This window comes from Malus sylvestris, chromosome 1, assembly GCF_916048215.2.
Source record: "Malus sylvestris chromosome 1, drMalSylv7.2, whole genome shotgun sequence".
NCBI classification, from domain to species: domain Eukaryota; kingdom Viridiplantae; phylum Streptophyta; class Magnoliopsida; order Rosales; family Rosaceae; genus Malus; species Malus sylvestris.
Genome location: NC_062260.1, coordinates 26,762,497 through 26,780,690, shown reverse-complemented (window position 1 = coordinate 26,780,690; position 18,194 = coordinate 26,762,497). Strand labels below are relative to the sequence as shown.

The 18,194-nt window shown below is 35.2% G+C and overlaps 1 protein-coding gene across 17 annotated transcripts in view; it reads left to right on the top strand.

The window, feature by feature from the left end:
• Positions 1-15,995, top strand: part of LOC126625063 (peroxidase 66-like) — a 28,850-nt gene extending 12,855 nt beyond the window's left edge. For 5 of the 17 annotated variants that reach the window (XM_050294850.1, XM_050294787.1, XM_050294634.1 and 2 more), the window contains exons 3-8: positions 406-490; positions 3,212-3,273; positions 3,366-3,465; positions 3,585-3,626; positions 4,017-4,058; positions 4,235-4,742. In XM_050294850.1, the coding sequence (XP_050150807.1) occupies positions 406-490; positions 3,212-3,273; positions 3,366-3,465; positions 3,585-3,626; positions 4,017-4,058; positions 4,235-4,435 (532 nt within the window). In that variant the 3' untranslated portion in view covers positions 4,436-4,742. The other 12 variants (XM_050294230.1, XM_050294167.1, XM_050294363.1 and 9 more) reach the window with 11 other exon arrangements.
• The last annotated feature ends 2,199 nt before the right edge of the window (positions 15,996-18,194 follow it).

Genomic DNA, 18,194 nt, shown 5'->3' with positions numbered 1-18,194 from the left:
CCGGTTTGAGTTTGAAACGGGAGCAACCAAGCTGTATTAAACTGACCTGAAATGAATTCAAACATTAAAAACTCATCCACATACGATGGAGTTGTACCTTAATTATAATTTGTGAATTATTGCAGTTATATGTTCAACACAATTTCATTGATATTAGCCTACTCGTTTTACAATTTACAGGTGTGTAGGTCTAAATGCTAGCTGGCTTTTTTGTTAACTATGGAGCATTCTGTCCTTTGCAACAATTTATGTAGATTTTGTCCACTAAATTGAATGAGATTTCAGAAAATTGAATCATTGCAAAATGTCATCTATATCATATTGTTAAGAGATACTAGGATGAATGGAGTACAATGATTTCATCATTATCTGATATTTTGGACTTTTTTTTTCTGGATGCTTCAGCATGCGAGAGACTCTAACACGATACCGTAAATATGCAAAAGATCATGAGCAAACCAACAAGGTTGAAGTGGAACAACATGTGCAGGTTAGAAGCTCTATGTTGGATTTTGAAAATCCAATCTTTTAGATTTCAGATTTTGTTATGAAACTTAAAAAATCTTGATGTGATGAATTTAGTCTTGGGCCATAATCTTCAAAATGATGGAAGATAGTATGCAAGTGCATGTTGTCCAAAGTATAGACTTCCTTGCATTTAGAGTAGTCTTAATGGTACTATATTAGGGAAGAAAAAAAAAACTTTTAGCTTTATCTTTAAGGCTATGACCTCTTTTAGCTGATTTGTTTTAGCATCCTTTAATTTATAGAGAAGAAGGTAGTAATTTACATCAAATCTTGGTGGAAAGAAGGTCAATTTATACATGACTTAATAAAGAACGAGAACTATAGCAGTTTACTCAATCCTTTCTTTTGAAGTGAACTGGTTGAGTATATATGAACAAGATCTATTTCTTTTTCATTACGAAATTTAAAATTAATCTGTTAAATTTAGGTCTGTTGAACAAATTGCAAGTAATTTAGTTGCTTCCGGTGGGTTGGTGGGAGTATGCAACGACGCCTTCCATCAGGGAAGTAAAGGGTTGAGAAATTGGATAAATTACATGCCTACTGGAGGTATAGTTGTTACTTTTTGGGATATACATACATATGTATATGTGTGTGGTGTGCACGCGAAAAATTAATTGGGAAGTTTTTGATAGATTTTCTTCATATCAGCTGAGATTGAAAATTCGTTTTTACTGGTGTGCTAGAGGTACATGGTGAGTAATAAGCACCACTCCTTGCTTGGTTGCATCCTCAAATGGTGAACTCGTTTTTGCCATACATAACCTGAGTAGGAGCCTAGGAGTCATTTCTGGGTTCTTTATGGTTCTCAGGATTATTGTGGTTTATTTGGGGACAGAAGCACCAAGTCTTTGAGGGATCTACTTGCCTAGTCAGTTAACTTTCATGGGAAGTGTTTTTGAGATCACTTGCTGGGATGGTTCTTGTTCGTCCTACTTGGTTTTGCTATGCACCTTTCTTAACAATATATATAGAAGATAATCGAGAACTAATTGTTAGGAACTCCACACTTCTACAGTGAACCAGCAAATTTGAGTTTCATTCTAATAAATAAAAATCAAACAAGCATAGTAAGTCGGAAATTTTTAGTTTAACAAGAGTGAGTCCAATTGTTAAGTGTCATGTATAGCTCTCATGGGTTTGATTCATATAATAGTGGGCCAACCATTTTGAGAGAGAGAGGAGAACAATCAATAATGAAGTGAAGGAAAAGAAAACGCATTTGAGTTTCACAATTAATAGATGGGAAAAGAAAACGCATTTGAGTTTCACAATTAATAGATGGGACTCACATTTATCAAACTCACATAAATCCAAAAATAATGTTACATAGTTCAAACTATAGGAATCTAACTTATCTAAACTACTATGAAAACCCCAACTTTGCTTTATAGTTATCTTCTAGCTATGTGAAAATCATTACCGTACACACGCAATTGTGTCTGTATGTTAAGTACCATAAGATTTTAATTGCTGGCAAGTTTTTTTTAATTTGTTCGGAGTAGGATTCTCTCACCTCCAAATTCATTCCCCTCCTTTTCTCTCCCCCCACTCTCCACGTTATCTCTCTCTTTATAAAGAAGTCAACACAAGATGTTGACATGGTTTAATCGTGACCGTTCAAATAAGAGGGGACTAGAGGTGAAGGAAATTTGAAAGGGAGAGAGTCCTTCCCCACTATGTCCATCATCTCTAATTTACTACATTGACACTTGACACATGTTGAAACCAATTGTCCCACATCGGACAGAGGGAAGGAGAAAGAGTACTTTAAATAGAATTACCCCACCCTAACTAACACCGAGATCTTTTGTGATAAAACCTCACACCTGAGGATTGGACAGGTGGTAAAGTGGAGACAGTATTAGTGTTGTTGGAGTGGGCACTTGGCCCGTCGACCTGAAAAAATTCTACATGGTATTAGAGCCAGGGGACGGGCTTGTACACCCAAGTGATTGGGTGGGTCCCCACTGGCCCCGCGCAATGGGTGAACCCCGACATGGCTCCACGTAGGCCAAAGATGTTATGTGATTGGGTGGGCCCCCATTTGGCCCCACACGATGGGTGATCCCCGACATCGCTTCACGTGGTTGCCGATGTGTGGATCTCCACGTGTGACCCATAAAATGGGGTCTCACGTGCGGGGAGTGTTGAAACCAATTGTCCCACATCGGACAGAGGGAAGGAGAAAAGTACTTTAAATAGAATTACCCCATTCTAACAAACATCAAAACCTTTTGTGATAAAACTCCATACTTGAGGATTGGACAGGTGGTAAAGTGGGGACAGTATCGATGTTGTTGGAGTGGGCCCTCAGCTCGTCGATTTGAAAAATTCTACAACACATGCTTGTCAAATGAAAATGGGTGAAAGAAAAGAGAAGTTAGGGAGAGGGAGGGGGTGGGGGTTTCAAGTCGTTGACTAGGTTAACTTTTAGCAACTCCTTTCACACCTAGAAATACTATAGTTCACATTTCGCAATGATTGTACTCTTTCGTTGGGACTTCTTTATGTTATCATGTGTTATAACCGCTGATGATATGATGTTTGTTTTTCAGACAATTTTGTTAGAGATGTGATTTTCGCACGCCCTTTTAACTTTCTGCTTTTATCTTTGGTTAAATCTAACCCCATATGAGACAACTTTTAACTGAGAAAAACTAATTAATCTGCATGCATGCAGCACTTGAAACATGAATCAGCTATTATGGCCAAGAAGATAGAGATCCTAGAAGCTACTCAAAGGTTTATGGCTTAGTTTGATCATCTTCTCCTGCATTTTTTACACTCAACTGACATTTCAGGTTTTCCTAAACTCTGAAATTTGGACGTCTTAGGAAGCTTTTGGGAAATGATTTGGATTCTTGCTATGTTGAAGAACTCCAAGAGTTGAGTAGCCAGCTTGAACGAAGTTTACGCAGCATAAGAGAGAGAAAGGTACATAAGTACATGTATTTCAGCTGATGGTCACAAGTCCATTTTCCTCCCAACTTGTATCAGTTAAATGGATTTTTTTTTTCTTCTATTGGAATTTAACTAACTTGAAGTGACTCCAGGCTCAATTATTCATGGAGCAGATGGAACAGCTAAAGGCAAAGGTATTTATTTATTTGCTAAAATGATCATAAAATCAAATCTCAATTGCTAAATTGATCATAATCGTTGACAGCATATAATTGAATATCGACAACACAGTGGTCAAATATTGATGACGTAATGGTTAGATATCAATGGCAAACTTGAAATTGATCTTTTCACCAATTGAGATTTGAAAAATGATCAATTGCAGCCAATTTCTCTTTAAATTTTAGTGCTACAAAACCTATTCATTTGAATTTTTACAGATATATGTCCAACTGCTTCACTAGTTCCAAGTTCTAACACCATCTTTCTCTCTTCTAAAATCAGGAGACTCTCCTCTTACATATATGTCCAACTGCTTCACTAGTTCCAAGTTCTAACACCATCTTTCTCTCTTCTAAAATCAGGAGACTCTCCTCTTACAAGAGAATGCAAAATTACGTGAACAGGTAAACTAGTCCGGTTGAACCCTTTTGCCATTATTTGATTACCAACAACTAGGTACTGTGAATGAGGTTTGAGGTGATGTTATATCATGATAAGAATCTTAAACCGATCATTGTGAATTTTTCTGGTCTTTCCTTCTTCTCTTGTTTATTTATCTGCACTATGATGATATGCTCAGAGTGGTGCAAAGCTGTGGATGGAGCATTCAGTTCAAGCAAAAAGAGCTACTTTAAGCTATGAAAAAGCAGGAGTTTCTGCTTCTGTAAACTACAGGAGCCAAGGTAGCATGAGTTCTGAGGTGGAGACTGAATTGTTCATTGGACCGCCAATAATGCGCGCTGTTGATGCATCACAGCCTGAGTCAACATACATCAGATAAATAATAATGTTTGTCAATCATCTCTAAAGAAAATGCCATAACAATTAAAATAAAGAACAAAAAAATGCGATGGATACCCATCTGTAGTACGCCGTGCTCTCAGATTAATAATACTAATAAGGTCAAACAATAAAAGATCAAAGAAGTTATAATTTCCTGAGTTTTGAGCCTGTTGTATAATTTTGTGTATGTTAGCACCACTTTATTTGCTATCAATGTATGAGGAGAGTAAGTGTGTGATGTAAAACTAGCGGAACATATTATGGAGCAACTGGAAGGTGTAAGTCAACGAATTGGTTTAGGGAAATCTGAAGTTAAGAGATTTTTATTTTTTATTTTTTATTTTTTTGGGAAAACATCTGAAGTTAAGGGGTTTGGTATTCGATTTGAGCCCATAATTCGCATTAAGAAGTGACAAGTAATCGAACTCATCTCTATGACATGGCTTTTCTGATCAAATAATGGGCGTTTTCTTCAGATTAAATAGTTATACCCTAATTCCTGTCTGAGAGAGCACTTACCCAAAGATTTTCATTTTTTCCCAATTTAAATTGCCAATGTAACTTTGATCTTGCCCTGAGAATTAAATAAATTCTATTTTCCTTATACGGTTGGTTTCTACATAAACATTTGTATGCACGAAACTGAAAATCACACGCATTTTTTCTTTCTCAACGCATTCATGTTTAATCATGTTTAATCATGTTTATTTTATTGGATAGATTTATTCAATTTGATGACTATATATAAAAAGGACCTTAAGCTAATGGTGCCTGATATTCTGAAGGTAGACTAATAATGCAATTTGTACGACTCGAATGCTTCGTTTCGCCCTATAAACTTCTCTTTCTACCTATCTACTCTCACGGTTTTGAGCTCTTGGATAAATTAGTAGCCTGATCTCAATGCGCTGGGTGTTGACATCCTTGCGCCTAGTCACCCGTTACATGAGCTTCAATTCACAAAGACACAAGGAATGTCAAATACCGTGTAGACTCTGGAACCTCAATGTCTTTCTCACACGTAGCCGGACCAGCAGCCATCGTGAAGGCTGCTCACTCGAGCTGGTCTCCTAAAGCTACTAACTAAAGTTGCGCAGGGCAACAAAAACCTTTGTTTTCCATAATCATAGAAGCATTTCTCCAAGAGCAAGTGATACCGGCGTCTCTTAACGAATCTAATCAGATGATTCTACACAATCCAATCAAATGCACCAAATTTTTTAGATAGTGAAATGGGATTCTTAAAGTAAAGAGAATGGTATCTTTGAGAGGAGCTATCTGAAGCTTTGGTTTGGTTTGATTGGAGGCCACTTGGATGCTGTTTTCTTGGAATCTGCTTTCCTCTACGGATTCCCATTTTCCGCTTGTTTTTTTCTCGTTTCAGCCATACGCGTAGGAGGACTCGGCCTTCGTTTTTCTCGCTTGCTCTGTTTTAGGGTTTCTGGCTCATTTACCCAGACTCTATTGGAGTAGAATTGACATTCACTTCAACTTAGGGAGTGTAGTAGATTGGGATTTTGAGATATTTAATTTCTTTCTCTTTATAAATTTAGGGGTATTTAATTATGATTTTAAATTATTCTTTTAAAGTTTAGCTGTATTTAATCAAGATTTTAAAAGAGTTATAATATTTTAGATGTATTCAAGTAGAAATTAATTTTAAAGAATTTTAAAAAGTTGGTGAATCTGAGAGAATTTGATAAATTTTATAGTTTATTTTAAGTATTCACAAATCTCACATCTCCCTGAGAATTTGATGGAATCTTTCAAAATTTTACATAAAATCTCTAGAAATTAATTACACTCTATCAAAATCCATCAAAATCCCAATCGAATGCATCCCTCCAAGTGTCTATTGCCCAAGATTCAAAATCTTCACCTTCTTGCAGTTTAAATGAATTTAATGTAGAGGGTTCAAAACAGTCTTTGACTTCAAAAAAAAAAAGGATAAATAAAAATTAAATTAAAGATTTCGATTGTAATATGTATTAAGTAAAAGCTCACTTAGTATTTTACCCTGGCTAACATGTTATGCCGTTTTTAGATTTATTTAACTTGTAGAAGTATAAATAGTAAAAGAAAAAGGGAGTATGCTCATTATCTTACTATTATTATTATATGAGTTTAAATTTTGAGACAATATCAGACGTATTCTTATTTTATCATTGTGATTTTTAAGGTTTAGGTATTCTTCTTTATTTAAGAGATCGAAGGATGTGACTGACCTTGCTAGATCCAAAACATCATATTTCCAGGCTTTCGGCCAATGGTTCTTTCTGGATCCCACAAATACGTCCCCGTCTCGCTGAAAATTTGGATTCGGCACTCAAGGCTAGCTACGTGACACAGTCGTATCTTCGAAAAAATGACGATGGGCCGCTGACAGCAAATGCAGCATGGACTCTTAGGTACCTTGTAATTTAATATTAATTTTTGTATTAAAATTATAAAATATTATAAAAAATATGAGGTGACATAGAATTATGGCTTAAGTGTTGACTAATGTTTTTTATTTTATTTTATTATAACATACCACATAGTTCACAAATTTAATCTAAAAATGTAGCCCACCTAGCATTATGAAAATTCTTTCAGTTGATTCTCAAGCACTTTTACAAAACACTATTGCTTATATATAGCTCGTCCTCTCTCTTTTTCTTCTTTGTTTCTTATTTTTGCCGGTAATACTTGAGAGACTAGTTATTCAAACTTTGTAAATATATGATATGATTGTTGATGATTGAATTATTATTGAAGTGTTGATTAATATGCTTATTTTATATTAGGGAAATATCACATGGTTTACAAATTAGTCTAAAAAATTAGTGTACCTAACATTATTCTATATTTCCCAATTAAGAAACGCAACTAGGTACTTATATTTAAATTGACTAAACTTATGTCTGTTTATTTTATATTCATTTATTTGTTATGACTGAGAGTTTTATAGTTAATTATACCTTTTTATTGGGTTAGGAAGTTTTGTGAGAAATACAAACGGAATAATATAAGTAGAGCTATCGATCAATATGAAAAAAAGAAAAGAAAAAAAAAAAGGATTGCGTGGCCTGAGGATAAAGGGAGTGGGCATCCACAATTAGATAAAAAGATCCTTCCCTGTGTTTCCCTTCTATGTGAATATTATTTCTAGGGTTTCTAATTTAGTTTCCATATTTGTATTTCTTCTAAATAAAACGTTAACTTTAGTCTATGGAGTTAACTTTAAAAAGTAAATAGGAAGTTAGATTTGCAACTAATGTACAACGTTAAGGGTTTGTAGGCAATAAAATGATAACATTACCCTCTAAAATGAGTCATATGACTTAAGTTGATGAAAAATTGGATAAAATAATTTTGAAACTAATATTAGGGATTTTTTTACCGAAAAAAATCTAATTTTCACTGAGGTAATAATTTAAGAACTAAATCAACAATTAATCCTAATTAAAACTATGCCTTTTTTTGTGTGTGTATGAAGTTTGGAGAGAAAGACGAAGGGAATAATGGAAGTAGTCAAAATGGAAAGAAAAGGGTTGTGTGGCCTGAGAATAAAGAGATTTTTTATTTTATTTTTAATAAACGATAATATTTAAGTAAAAAAAGATTAAGTTTCACAATAAGTTAGCAATAATATAATTCAAATTCGGAAGCTTTATATATAGAGACAAAAACTTTCACTATATTTCAAGTAACTCCACTAGTTTTTAAACATGTTAAGAAGAGACGAAAACATGAAAACAATGTTTTAGAATACCAGTCATTCCTGTAAGTCTTTAGGGCTGTTAATAGAACCCAGCCCTCACAACTCCAACAAAATTAATATATGTCATAAGCTTAACTCATCATCGACTATTTCTGCAGAATCAGTTTTGAAATTATATGTAGAATCAGTTCAACTCGTCATCGACTATTTTGCAGAACCAGTTCAACCCGTCCTTGATCATTTTTGTAGCATCAGTTCAACTCGTCTTCGACTATTTTTGAATAATCAGCTTAACCCGTCCTTGACTATTTTGCAGAATCAGTTCAACCCGTTCTCGACCATTTTCCATAATCAGTTCAACCCGTCTTCATTTTGCAAAATCAGTTCAACCTATTTGCAGAATCAGTTCAACCCGTCATCAACCATTTTTGCTGAATCGGTTCAACTCGTCTTCGACCATTTTTTTAGGCCAAAAGAAACACATTTAATAGATTCATTTACAAACCCATCTCTCTATACAACCCAATGAAAATACAACAAAATTACAACACAAAGTAAGCTCGATTTCACTAATCCTCACATACGAATCTTTGTTTGTTTCATCAGTAGATATTGAACCTAAAAGCAAATAAACAGAAGAAACAAAACATAAATTATAGTGATATCTTTAAGCTCAGTAACTAGAAAATAAGCATGCTTTTGTACAAATTAACGAAATAAAACTATATATGTTAGTTCAGAACTACAAACATGTCACCCTATTTTTGTTACCATAATTTAATCGAAGTAAAGAAAAATGAATTTCAATGTTGTTGTTCTTGTACATATCACTTATTTGATACCGACCTCCTAACTTATAGTAGAATACAAATTAAGATCCACTTCAACATCTATAAATCTCTACAAAATTAGCGAACTAACTCATTTCTAAATGAAGAAATCTTTTCAAATATGGGAAGTCTCCTTTACCTTAGAGGGTTTCAGTGCTTCACCAAGTCATCCTCGAGAAAAGCATTTTTTCTATATTTAAATATAAAGAGTTGGTAGACAAACTCACAGGTTAACATTGCTCTAGCTAGCTTCTGCAATAGTTCCTTAGTTCAAATTTTTTACTTGGGCTTGTTAAATTCTTCAAGATGACCTTTTGACAAATCGTCAAGAATGGCTTGTGCTTCATCGTACCATGTTTTCTTGATCATGCACATGCATAAATTGTGATTTTATTGGTATATGGATCGATATTTGTTGTTTATTGATGAAATAGGAAAAAGGAAGAGAGAGAGAGAGAGAGAGAGAGAGAGAGAGAGAGAGAGAGAGAGAGAGAGAGAGAGAGAGAGAGAGAGAGAGAGAGAGTGAGAGAGAGGTAGAGAGTGAGAGAGACATAGAGAGAGGAGCATGAGAAAGAAAAAAAAGAGAAATAAGAGAGTAGGAGAAAGAAGTGTGAAAAAATGCAAAAGATAAAATGTATTTTTGTAACTTACATTTTAGAGGAAAAAAAAAGTAACATTATGTTTGGATGAGGGAAATAAACTTGAAATTTAGATAAAAGTCAGAATTTATAAATTGACATACACCAATTCCCCTGTTTAGATTCATAAATATAGAAATTTAGAATTTTTGTGTAGAAAAAGAACTTGGAATTTGGGACCTCCAATTTCCAAGTTTAAATTCCATGTAAATATGTGTCATTTCCCAATTTTTATGATTGAGGGCTTAAAAATAACAAATTCCGTATTCAAGTCCATTGTTTTTTTAGATTAACCAAACAAGAAAATTCACAAATTCTAGAAAATAAAATCCTGTCATTTCAATTTCTCTCATTTTAAAATTTCTTAATAATCTTAAATTTATTAATCCAAACATAGTGTAAATGATGTCATCTTTCACATATATTAATTTTTGTCTTTCATTGAAATGTTTAAAAATTTTTGTTTTAATATAAAATTAAGTATTAAAAGTATATTTATCTGTAATTTTTCCTTCACATTCGGCTTTAAAAAAAAAAAAGAGATTGGACATTCACAATCAGATATTCCTTCTTTGCGTTTTCCTGCACTGTGAACATTATTTTAGGGTTTCTGTTCTATTTTCCATAATTGTATCCTTCAAATCCAATACCGTTGGGGGTCTTTTTCTGTATCCTTTTGGTAATTAAAACTTATTCTCTGGGTTCTATTTTTAGAAACTTAATTTAAAATCTTTTTGGGAATTTTTTTCTTTCTATATATCCTTTTGGGTTCATCTCTAATTTGCTTCTTTTAGAACTTCTTTGGGGTTTTTCAAGTTGACTATCTCCTGGGTTTTCTTCATTGTCACCGGACGTTCTTCCCAAATCTGACATTTTTTCTAGTGTTGGAGTACTTCTCCAAACCCTCCTGGGTGCAGGTTGTAAATCTTTTTCTCAATAGTGCTTCTAAATAACCCTTCTATAGCTAGCTTTTTGAGCTATATATGTTGCTTATCTTTACCAATTTTATAAGATTTTTCCCTGTTTTTTGCAATTAACGATGGTGGTGGCCGATGAATTAGGCAAAGCTAAGACATGGTGAGAGGGAAGATTGAGATGAAAAGAATTGAGAATGCCACAAGCCGGCAAGTGACCTTCACCAAACGTCGAAACGGCTTGTTAAAGAAAGCTTATGAACTTTCGGTTCTTTGCGATGCAGAAGTTGCAGTCATCATCTTCTCCCAGAAAGACAAGCTCTATGAGTTCTGCAGCTCTGAGTACGTTTTCTTTAATTTCTATAAATTCTTGAAACCCCATCTTTCTTTTGTTCTATATGCTTAATTTCATTAAATGAAACAACAAGGTATGGGGTACTCGTGATGCTTGGTGCCTGGTGCTAATGCTAGGGTGTACTATATATGTTGTAAAAATACAATACAGATTTCGAGCTTTCTATCAGTTCTAGTCATAATCAGTACTTGACAACCTATATATATTTATGTTTAATTTGTACCATACATCTTACACATGATGTTTACCCTTATAAATTTATAATTATAATCAAACCAAATTCAGATATATCTTTGTAATTAGTACAATATGTATTTCTTCAGTTACCTCACAGGCAGATTTGTGTACTCAAAGTTTTAACTTTTAGAAAATATTTGTGGCATTTTGTTTTCCTTTTTTGACTTAAATGAAGTTCACTAGACATATCCTATACTCCACTGACCAATTTTACTTCAACACACCAGCTCCAATTATCATCCATCCTAGCCGTTTCCTTTCGATTAGCATATATTTAACTTGAACGGGACTTCAGCAACTGGTTTGAGTTTGAAACGGGAGGAACCAAGCTGTATTAAACTTACCTGAAATGAATTCGAACATTAAAAATTCATCCACATACAATGGAGTGGTATTTTAATTATAATTTGTGAATGATTGCAGTGATATGATCAACACAATTTCATTGATAGTAGCTTACTCCTTTTACAATTTACAAAGTGTAGGTCTAAATGCTAACTGCTTTTTTGTTAACTATAGTGCATTCTCTGTCCTCTGCAACAATTTATGTAGATTTTGTCCACTAAACTGAATGAGTTTTCAGAAAACTTGAACCACTGCAAAACATCATCTATATCATATTGTTAAGAGATACTGGAACTAATATGGAGTACTCTATGATTTCATCATATTTGAATTTTTGACCTTTATTTTTCTGGATGCTTCAGCATGCAAGAGACTCTAACACGATACCATAACTATGCAAAAGATGAGCAAACCAACAAGGTTGAAGTGGAACAACATGTGCAGGTTAGGCGATCTATCTTGGATTTTGAAAATTCAATCTTTTAGATTTCAGATTTTGTTATGAAACTTTAAAAATCTTGGTGTGATGAATTTAGTCTTCGGCCATAATCTTCAAAATGACGGAAGATAGTGTGCAAGTGCATTGAGAGTAGACTTGCTGATATAACTATATTAGGGAAAGAAACAACTTTTAGCTTTCTCTTTATGGCTATGATCTCTTTTAGCCGATTTGATGTATTTCAGGATAGAAGCTTAATTATAGTTACGGACCTAAAGTTTTGAGTCGTAATTGGCCTTTTATATCACAAAAAATGTTTCAGCGTCCTTTAATATATTGAGAAGAAGGTAGTAATTTACATCAAATCTTGGTGGAAAGAGATCGGTTATACATGATTTAATAAAGAACGAGAACTATAGCATTTTACTCTCAATCCTTTCTTTTCAAGTGATCTGGTTAAGTATATATGAAAAGATTATATTTCTTTTTCGTTACAAAATGTAAAATTAATCTGTTAAATTTAGGCATATGTTGAACAAATTGCAAGTATTTTAGTTGCTTCCGGTGGGTTGGTGGGAGTTTGCAACGGGGCCTTCCACCAGGTAAGTAAAGGGTTGAGAGATTGGATAACTTCCATGCCTTTCTGGAGGAATAGTTGTCACTTTTTGGGATATATACATATGCATATATGTGTGTGCACGTAAAAAATTAATTGCGAAGTCTTTGTTAGATTTTCTTCATATCAGCGGACATTGAAGTTTCGTTTTTACTGTTGTGCTAGAGGTACAAGGTGGTTAATAAGCACCACTCCCTGCATAGTTGCATTTTATATGGCGAACTCATTTTCACCATATATAACTTTATCTGGGAGGCATTTCTCGGTGCTTTATGGAAAAGGAAAGAGGATTATTGTGTTTTATGTGAGGGTTCTAGTAGCCTAATCAGTATAACATTCCTGGGAAGTGTTTTTGAGATCACTTGCTGGGATGATTCTTGTTCTTCCTACTTGGTTTTGTTATGCACCTTTCATATCAATGTATTTATAGAGAATAAAATCAAGAACTAATTGTCAGGACTTCCACACTTCTAGAGTGAACTAGCAAATTTGAGTTTGATTCTAATAGATGAAAAGCAAACAAGCATAGGAAGTGAGTTCAACAAGGATGAGTCTTATTGTTAAGTGTCATGTATAGCTCTTATGAGTTTCATTCATATAATAGCGGGCCAACCATTTTGAGAGAGAGAAAGGAGAACAACCAATAATGAAGTGAGGGAAAAGAAAACGCATTTGAGTTTCACAATTAATAGATTGAGCTCACATTTATCAAACTTACACCAATCCAAAATTAATGTTAAATTGTTCAAACCATGAGAATCAAACTCATCTAAACTAATATGAAAAACCCAACTTTGCTTTATAGTTATCTTCTATCCATGTGAAAATCATTACCGTACGCATACAGTTGTGTCTATATATTATATAAGATATTAATTGCAGGCAAGTTTTTTGGATTTTTTCCAGAGTAGGATTCTCTCCCTTCTAAATTCATGCCCCTCCCCTCTAATCCTCTCCCATTTTCCTCTTTCTCTTTCACTTTTTATAAAGAAGTCAACACCAGAAGGTGACATGGCTTAATCGTGACCGTACAAATAGGATGCAACTTGAGGGGAGGGAAATTTGAAAGGGAGAGAATCCTACTCCAATTTGTCTATAACCACTATTTACTACACTGACACTTGATACATGCTCATCAAATGAAAATGGGTGAAAGAAAAGAGAAGTGGGGGGGGGGGGGAGGGAGGGGGTTTCAAGTCGTTGACTAGGTTAACTTCTAGCAACTCCTTTCACACCTAAAGAGATTAAAGATCACATTTCGCAATGATTGTACTCTTTCGTTGGGACTTCTTTATGTTATCATGTGTTATAACCGTTGATGATATGATGTTTGATTTTCGACAATTTTATCAGAGATGTGATTTCTGCACTCCTTTTTAACTTTCTGCACTCATCTTTTGTTAACCTAACCCCCATATGAGACAACTTTTAATTGTCAAAAGCTAATTAATCTGCATGCATGCAGCACTTGAAGCATGAATCAGCTATTATGACCAAGAAGATAGAGATCCTAGAAGCTTCTCAACGGTTTATGGCTTAGTTTGATCATCTTCCCCTGCCCTTTTTCACTCAACTGATATTTTAGGTTTTCCTAAACTCTGAAATTTGTGTGTCTTAGGAAGCTTTTGGGAAATGATTTGGATTCTTGCTTTGTTGAAGAACTCCAGGAGATCAGTAGCCAGCTGGAACGAAGTTTACGCAGCATAAGAGAGAGAAAGGTACATAAGTACATGTATTTCAGCTGATGGTCACAAGTCTATTTTCCTCCAACACGTATCTGTTTAATGGATTTTTCTTTTTCTTTTGGAATTTAACAAACTTGAAGTGATTCCAGGCTCAATTATTCATGGAGCAGATGGAAAATCTAAAGGCAAAGGTATTTATTTTATTTTTTGCTAAAATATCATAAAATCAAATCTCAATTGCTAAATAGATCATAATCAAATATTGACAACATCAATCGAATATCGACAACACAGTGGTCAAATAATTACGACATAATGGTTAGATGTCAATGGCATACTTGAAACTAACCATTTCAGCAATTGAGATTTGAAAAACGATCAATTGCGGTCGATTTCTCCTTAAATTTTAGTGCTACAAAACCTATTAATAGTAATTTTTACAGATATAGATCAACTGCTTCACTAGTTTCAAGTTCTAACACCATCTTTCTCTCTAAAATCAGGAGACGCTCCTCTTACAAGAGAACGCAAAATTACGCGAAGAGGTAAACTTTGTTAAGTCCTGTTGAACTCTTTTGCCATTATTTAATTACCAACAACTGCGTACTGTGAATGACGTTTGAGGTGATGTTATATCATGATAAGAATCTTAAACCGATCATTGTAAATTTCTCTAGTCTTTCTTTCTTTTCTTGTTTATTTATCTGCACTATGATGATATGATCAGAGTGGTGCGAAGCTGTTGATGGAGCATTCAGCTCAAGAAAAAAGAGCTTCTGCTTCTGTAAGCTATGAAAAAGCAGGAGCTTCTGCTTCTGCTTCTGTAAACTACTGGAGCCAAAGTATCATGAGTTCTGAGGTGGAGACCGAATTGCTCATTGGACCGCCAATAATGCGCGCTGTTGATCGCATCGCAGTCTTAAGCAACATACATCAGATAAATAATAATGCTTGTCAATCATCTCTGAAGACAATCCCATAAAAATTAAAATAAACAAGAAATGCAATGGATACCGGTCTTTCGTAGGCCGTGCTCTTAGATTAATAATATTAATAAGGTCAAACAATAAAAGATCAAATGGACGTTTATAATTTCCTATGATTTTTGAACCAGTTGTATAATTTCATGTATATGCTTAAAGCGTCAGGTTGTAGCACCATATTATTTGCTTTCAATGTATCAGTAATGGTTGTGTTAATTTCCACCGAAAACAATCTTCGCCTTACATGCATTACTATTACTGCTTTCAAGGAGTGACCTAACTAATTATAAACTCATGCAAAATTCCTTCTCTTATTGATGTGAGATACATTCTTAACAACTTTTGACAGTCCGGATGTCCGCAGTGGAATGTGCTAAAAGGGAGGAAAGACGGAAGAATGTCAAGAGCTAATGAGACCATCAACTTACCACCTCCAACTTTCAACGAAGATTTGGTTGCTTTATCTGGTGGTCGCACTCTAGGGTTTTCACATTGTTCTTCATTCGAATCCCGACTTCGGAATTTTAGTTCGCTTCATGGTGTCGACCCAACCATGAACAATGTGTTCTCTCAGAAGGTAAGAAACAAATGCCGAAAGCCAAAGTGCGTTCTTTAAGGAGTTTGCAGCTTCTATGGTAAAACTTGGAAATCTTGGGGTGATTGAGGATGGTGAAGTGAGACAGAATTACCGTGTGGTAAACTCAAATCAGAGTGAGGGCAATTACTCAAAGTTTTTTATTTTTACAATTTGTTCCCAATTTAAATCGCCAATTTACTTTGATCTTGAGAATTAAATAAATTTTATTTTTCTTATACAGTTGGTTTCTGCACAAATATTTATACGTAAGAAAATGATAATCAAACGTCTATTTTCTTTTCTTCCATATTCATGTTTAATCATGTTTGTTTTGTCTCTTAGACTTATCCAATTTGATGACCATATATAAAAAGGACCTTTAAGCTAATGGTGCCTGATATTCTGACGGTAGACTGCAATTTGTACGACTTGAATGCTTCGTTTTCCCTATAAACTTCTCTTTGTACATATCTTTTTATTTTGAACAAAACGATATTATCTACACTGAAAGGAAGATGATGGGCTTAGCCTCACAATGAGCTAGCAATAATGTGGTTCAAATTCACCTTTGGTGAGAATCGAACCTAAAATCTCTCATTTACCAGTGAAGAAAAATATCACTAGATCATAATACTAAGTGGTTAATTACACTAACACCCTTTGAGGTTTATCATGTTTTCACAAAACCCTCTCACGTTTGAAATATAACGCTAACACCCCTTGAGGTTCTAATTCACTTTCACATAACCCCTTTAGGGCTAACATCACCTTAAAATAATTTCTTAAAGTACAAAAAATTATCTCAACTATTGGTGTCATGACACTTTCATACCTCATCTTTTTAAAATGACAATGTCATACCTCATCTTACGAATTTGTGTTAATATCGTACCTCCGTCAGTTTTTCTGTTAATTTTTCTGTTAAGTGCTGACGTGGCTAGAGACGGGACCCATTTTTTATTAAAAAATTAATTAAATATTTAAAAATAAAAATTAATTATTTAAAAATAAAATAAAATATAAAAAACCAAAAAAAACCCCATCAACCCGTGTGCCCTTTCCCCAAAAACCCAGATCCATTTCTCTCCCACCCAACCCCTTATCTCTACTCTCTCTCTCTCTCTCTCTCTCTCTCTTCTTTCCCTGCAAGGCTGTAACTTGCATCCCTAAAATCCCAAAACACAGGAACCCTTCCCACCCGTCCTCCCCCCAACCTTCCTCCACCACCCACCCTCTTTGATGCCAAGGAGGCCGACGATGGCTTCACCCGCAGCTCTTCGAGTTGGTCCCTGTTCATGTCGAGGAATCGGGGTCGATGATGTTGATGTCTTCCTCGGGAAGAGATTGAAGGCTCTGATCAACTGCTTCGCGTGCATGGACGGGAAGCTGGACCTGGCGAGCCCGAGAGAGTTCGTGAGCTTGGCGGCGACAATCGGAGGGAAAAGGAGGAGGATGAGGTGAAAAGAGAGAAAGGTGATGAGGTGAGGGAAGAGAGAATTTGTGCGTTCCATGGCTTGTAAGTCTGCGTTTTGGGGGAAGAGAGAGAGAGAAATGAGATAGGAGAGAAGGGGATCTGGGTTTCCGGTGCACCTTCTTAAACCTCGCCCATTTTCTGAAACTTGACTTTGAGAATTGAGGGTTTGGGTGTGTAGGAGGGGAAGAGGATCTGGGTGTGTGTAGGAGAGTGATGGGTGTGTAGGAGGGCAAAGGGATTTGGGTGTGTGTTTGGTTTTTTTTTTTTTTTTTGGTGTGGGATCTGGGTGTGGGCTTGGTTTTTTTGGTTTCTTCAGTGGGGTGATTCTAGTTTTGAGTTTAGAGCGGGGGTGGGATCTGGGTTGGGTGGTTCTGGTTTTGAGTTTGGGGAAGACGGAGCAAGGGGAAGAAATGGTGAGAGGGAGGAAGGTTGGGGGGACGAGTGGGAAGGGTGGGAAGGTTTTGGGGATACATGTGGGTGTCCAGAGAGAGAGAGAGAAGAGAGAGAGAGAGGGTGGTGGAGGAAGGTTGGGGGGGACGGGTGGAAAGGGGTCGAGGTCGAGTGGGAAGGGGTTTTGGGGATGCCGAGAAGAGAAAGAGGCGAGAGAGATGGGGGGGAGAGAGAGAGATGAGAGAGAGATTTAATAAAAAAATTAATTAATTTTTTTAATTTTTAATTTTTAAAATATTATATTTTAATCCAGTTGGATTAGTGAGTGGCCCCTTATCTAATCACGTTAGCACTTAACAGAAAAATTGACGGAGGTACGACATTGACACAAATTCGTAAGATGATGTATGAAAGTGTTGTGACACCAATAGTTGAGGTAATTTTTTGTACTTTATCCAACTTCTCTTTGTACATATCTTTTTATTTTGAACAAAACGATATTATCTACACTGAGGGGAATATGATGGGCTTAGCCTCACAATAAGCTAGCAATAATGTGGTTCAAATTCAC